This window comes from Pyrus communis, chromosome 14, assembly GCF_963583255.1.
Source record: "Pyrus communis chromosome 14, drPyrComm1.1, whole genome shotgun sequence".
NCBI lineage: Eukaryota > Viridiplantae > Streptophyta > Magnoliopsida > Rosales > Rosaceae > Pyrus > Pyrus communis.
In genome coordinates this window covers 11438937-11442986 of record NC_084816.1, presented here as the reverse complement: position 1 = coordinate 11442986, position 4050 = coordinate 11438937, and the positions used below count along the sequence as shown (strand labels likewise).

The 4050-nt window shown below is 37.1% G+C and overlaps 1 protein-coding gene across 2 annotated transcripts; it reads right to left on the bottom strand.

Annotated features, from left to right (window-relative positions):
• Positions 1–1338: 1338 nt before the first annotated feature.
• LOC137715502 (glucan endo-1,3-beta-glucosidase 14-like) lies at positions 1339–3630 on the bottom strand. Of its 2 annotated transcripts, none has more exons than XM_068454847.1 (3): positions 3483–3630; positions 2028–3068; positions 1339–1808 (listed from the first exon to the last, which is right to left on the bottom strand). In XM_068454847.1, exons 1-3 carry the CDS (start codon positions 3535–3537, stop codon positions 1675–1677), a joined length of 1230 nt encoding a protein of 409 aa, XP_068310948.1. In that variant the 5' UTR covers positions 3538–3630; the 3' UTR covers positions 1339–1674. The 2 variants fall into 2 exon arrangements, with proteins under 2 accessions (XP_068310948.1, XP_068310949.1); XM_068454848.1 differs by having other exon boundaries at positions 2032–3068.
• Between the last annotated feature and the right edge of the window lie 420 nt (positions 3631–4050).

Genomic DNA, 4050 nt, shown 5'->3' with positions numbered 1-4050 from the left:
TTGTAAATCGCCTTAATTGTTCTTTATTCTTTCGTAGACACTTGCAAATCACTTGAAGCCCCAAATATACTCGGACCATTTATAATCAAGTCAATCCAAGGTTTTTGATACGATTCTATTGGAGTGTGAGAATTTAGGCTAACTCGCACTATAAGTTTTTCTGTGTTAAAATATTTGTCACTTATAAAAGTCAAATCAGAAAGCTTATTACTTATAAATAAAATGAAATCCATTAGACGTGAATAACATTGGCAAGTCGATCCGAAGTTGGATTGAAGTTTGAAACTCGATAATATGAAATATCCAAAACCAAAGCTTAAAAAATATTTGGTTAAAGTTTGACAGAATAATGTGTGTGAAGTAAAAGCTTCGTCATCCTGATACATGTAAACTCAAAACTCCCAAGTCACTAACTCGAAAGGCCGCCAAAAGAGAAGACAAATGCAGAGCCGTGTTGCAGACAAAGAGCTATTGCCATTTTTCAGATAACAGTTCACACCAAAAGACAAAGTTGATAAGGTTTAGAAAAGATTGACGAACTCTAAGCCGCATCATGGTTTAGTACTAATATTATCAACTTAAACACTTATTACTAGCTGTGTTTTTGTTTTTTCTTTTTTTTTTGTATTCTAAAAATAGAGGACCAGCTGATGTTTTTACCATAAACATTCATCATTCCAGAAGTTGAGAAGACTCACAGAAGGGAGATGAGGCATTTCAACTTTTTATCACAATCATCGTGCGATTCATCTATTATTAACTGTTGAGTTTTACTTTATTACAATACTTTGACAATATTAAAAGTAAGTAGTCTATATGTAAATAATAAAAAATTATATTATTTTATTATATCTCCGATATAAAAACACGTTTTTAATAACGATACACTCCAAACTCAAATTTTAAAAATAAAATAGATAAGGCAACCCAAAAGGAAGAGTCAAAAAAAGGTTGATGGAAGCCAATTTGGACTTTTGCTAATGAGCAGAAGCCACACATAATTTTATATGCATAATTGCAAGTATTATGATAAGGAAGGAAAGGGACGCGTTACCATTTGCTCTTGCTAGTAAAAACAAACTATCCATGTGGTGACATTGTATTCATAAAGTTGGATATTTTTTTTCATAAACTATTTTTATGCGTCAAAAGTCCACTTGGTGCACATATGTGAAGTAGACTGAACTTGACAGCCTCAGCGTCACAGATGCCATTTGATTTCCCACCATGCATATCAAGTGCGATTTACAGATAGATCATTCTCAATTCTTTTACTTTCAAACAAGCGATAGCGGAGAAAGAAAATCAAATCAAACTCGAGAGGATGGACGCAGAATCTCAAGGAAAAATACAGCGACAATAATGTGTCCTTTTTATTCCATTATTCAGCAATATTGTGTAAAATTGAAATCCTATGGTAGATTATTGGCTAGTTCACCAGTGTAGAAAATCAATGAAAATAAATGTGATGGTCCATATACAGTATAAGAAAAACTAAAGCTATTAATATAAGGAAGTGTTATTGGCACTTCAAAAATCTTATTCTACACTCCTCACAAGTGTATTTTTGTTTCCAAATATAGAAAGTTTGGAGTGTAAAGTGGGATTTTTGAAGTGCTAATAACAATTTCCTTAATATAACCTATTAGAATTCCTTTTGCTTCTTAAAAATCTTCAGGAATTCTTCATGTTGCTCCTGTCTGCACGTCTTCCTCCCCCTAAAAAGTTCACCGAATATATGAGCTCTAATAAGCACATAATAATATGTACACAATGAGAAGGCTCAGAAAATTGAAGGTGGATATGGCCTGCAAAAACAAAGAAAAATATAGCATTAGATGTCATTAACAAGAAAATTAACTTCAAATGCTTAGTAGTATTTATCTTCACTTCTTTCTGAACTCCTGACCCTCGCAAATGACATTTCGGTACTAAATTAAAGTAAACATATTGTTATATTAAAAAATGAAGAAAATTAACTCATCCCAAAATCATAAAAAGAGGTATTAACAAAAGGGTAAATTTACTTGCATTTATATTAGAGTCTGCGGAAAAAATTAGTTGAGGAAGATAACCCTGGGATCCAATATCATAAACCTGAGTACCATTCGGATAATATAGTCCATAGTTTCTCTCCGATGCCGGACCAGGCTTCAAATCCTCATTAAACAGTGCAAAAACGTAAATGTCAATCGGAACTTGAGGCTTCGCCGGCGTCCCTTTTTTCTCTTCAATTTTCCTCATCAGATTCCCATTGTAAATACCAGCATTCTCCGGCGTGGCGCCGGCCTCGTTGGCATCCCCCTTGGAAGGCCAGCCGGTCTCGGATATTCGGACCTCGATGTCCGAATGGCCCATCGCCTTGATGGCGGAATAAACGGCATCAATCTGGGCATCCAGCATGTTGTCGTAGTGGAGATTCGTGACTGAATCGACCATACCAGAATTAGGCTGGAACAGCACGTAGTCTATCGAAACTTCACCTGGATTGTCCTTGTAAGCAAAGTACGGATAAGCATTTATCAAAAAAGGCGAATTAACTTGCGAGTGGAAGCTGAGGATCGGCTGGATATATTGAGCGAGATCTTGTCGGAAACTCCCCGAGGACGGCGGGTAGGATTTTCCTAAAATAGTAAGCGAGTGCGCGGTCGTGACAGCTACTTGTTTGGAGAGGCCGAGGTTCACGAGGGCGCGGTAGACTGATTGCATTGCCGGGAGGAGGTACGACCACAGCTGGGTGTCGGTGCCGCCGAGGACTTCGTTCCCGACGTTGATGCACGTGATTTTGGTCTGGGGGAGATGGGGCTGCACGTGCTGCTGAATCCAGGATTGGGCTTTGAGAGGGTCGGTGGACATGCTCTGCAAGTACTCGTTGCCGAGGCCGATGATGAAATCAACCTCTGAGTTCGCGAAGGCTTGGAGGACGTTCGGATCCGCATCGTAAAGTTTGATGCGGCTGACGTTGAGGGACTGGAGGAGGACGGCCACTCGCGACGGAGATGGGAGGTTGTTGGCTATTTGTCCATAGTTGATTCCGAAGCTCAGGCTCTGGACTTCGAGACTTGAATCTGAAAAGTGAAAACAGATATTAAATTCAGATCCCAAATTCGATGAAATTAACGTCAAATGTTTACTTGAATTTAAGAAAATCCCACTGGAGATTAGTGAGTGGTGAATCTAAATTGATCACATAACAGAAGATTGGATTATGTTTGGTTGGTGAGAAAACAGAGCAAACTAGATGGGAGAAAAAGAAAAATTTCAAATTTGAAGTTTCTTTTTTCTTTCAAGAAAGCCAAAAAGGAGATATATAAGACCCAGTTGAGAAAATTTTCTTTTAAGAGGACCCAGAAAGAAAATCTGAGACTTTTAGTTCAAAGTTTCCATCTTGTTTTCTGTGTTTTCTTTATTTTCCTGCACTTTCTGGGAAACCCAACACATGAAGGTGGAAGAAAGTAGGTTAATTGGAAAAGAGGAGGAACCTGAAAGACCGAGGAAGAGCAGAATAATTGTGAATAGGACAGTGGAGGCTGCCATTACTGATCGGATCTTGGGCTTCACCTTTCAAGAAGGCAACTCCACCGCCCCCACTAACCCCTGTAGGCTGTACCGCAAGAGCTACGTACAACTTTTGCCACCTAACAATTCCGAACATCCTTCTTTATAAGAATGAAAACTAAAAAAAAACCTTCTTTTTTTAATGAAAAATCATTTTTAAAAGTATAATAAATAGTATCAAGGAAAAGTATAAATATGTTTTTTCGTTAAAAGTGAACAATAAAAATAGTGTTTTGTTAAACCTCCCTTTTTTATATAGGAGCGCGCATTTTACCTTTGTTGCCCTGTACAAAAGATTAAAACTAAAAAGGCCGTGTTTTATTTTATTTTATTTTTTTAATTTTTTTATTTTTTTTTTTATTTTGAACAAACGATATTATCAACACTAAAGGAAGAGAATAAACTTAAGCCTCATAATAAGCTAGCAATAATGTGATTCAAATTCACTTTTAGAGAGAATCGAACCTGAGACCTCTCACTTACAAGTGAAAA

Coding starts and splice junctions, on each gene's coding strand:
- LOC137715502 (XM_068454847.1), bottom strand. CDS start 3,537: ATGGCAGCCTCCACTGTCCTATTCACAATTATTCTGCTCTTCCTCGGT. Junction 3,069..3,482: donor GCTCTTCCTCGGTCTTTCAG/GTTCCTCCTCTT, acceptor TTCACTTTTCAG/ATTCAAGTCTCGAAGTCCAG. Junction 1,809..2,027: donor AGACTCTAATATAAATGCAA/GTAAATTTACCC, acceptor TTGTTTTTGCAG/GCCATATCCACCTTCAATTT.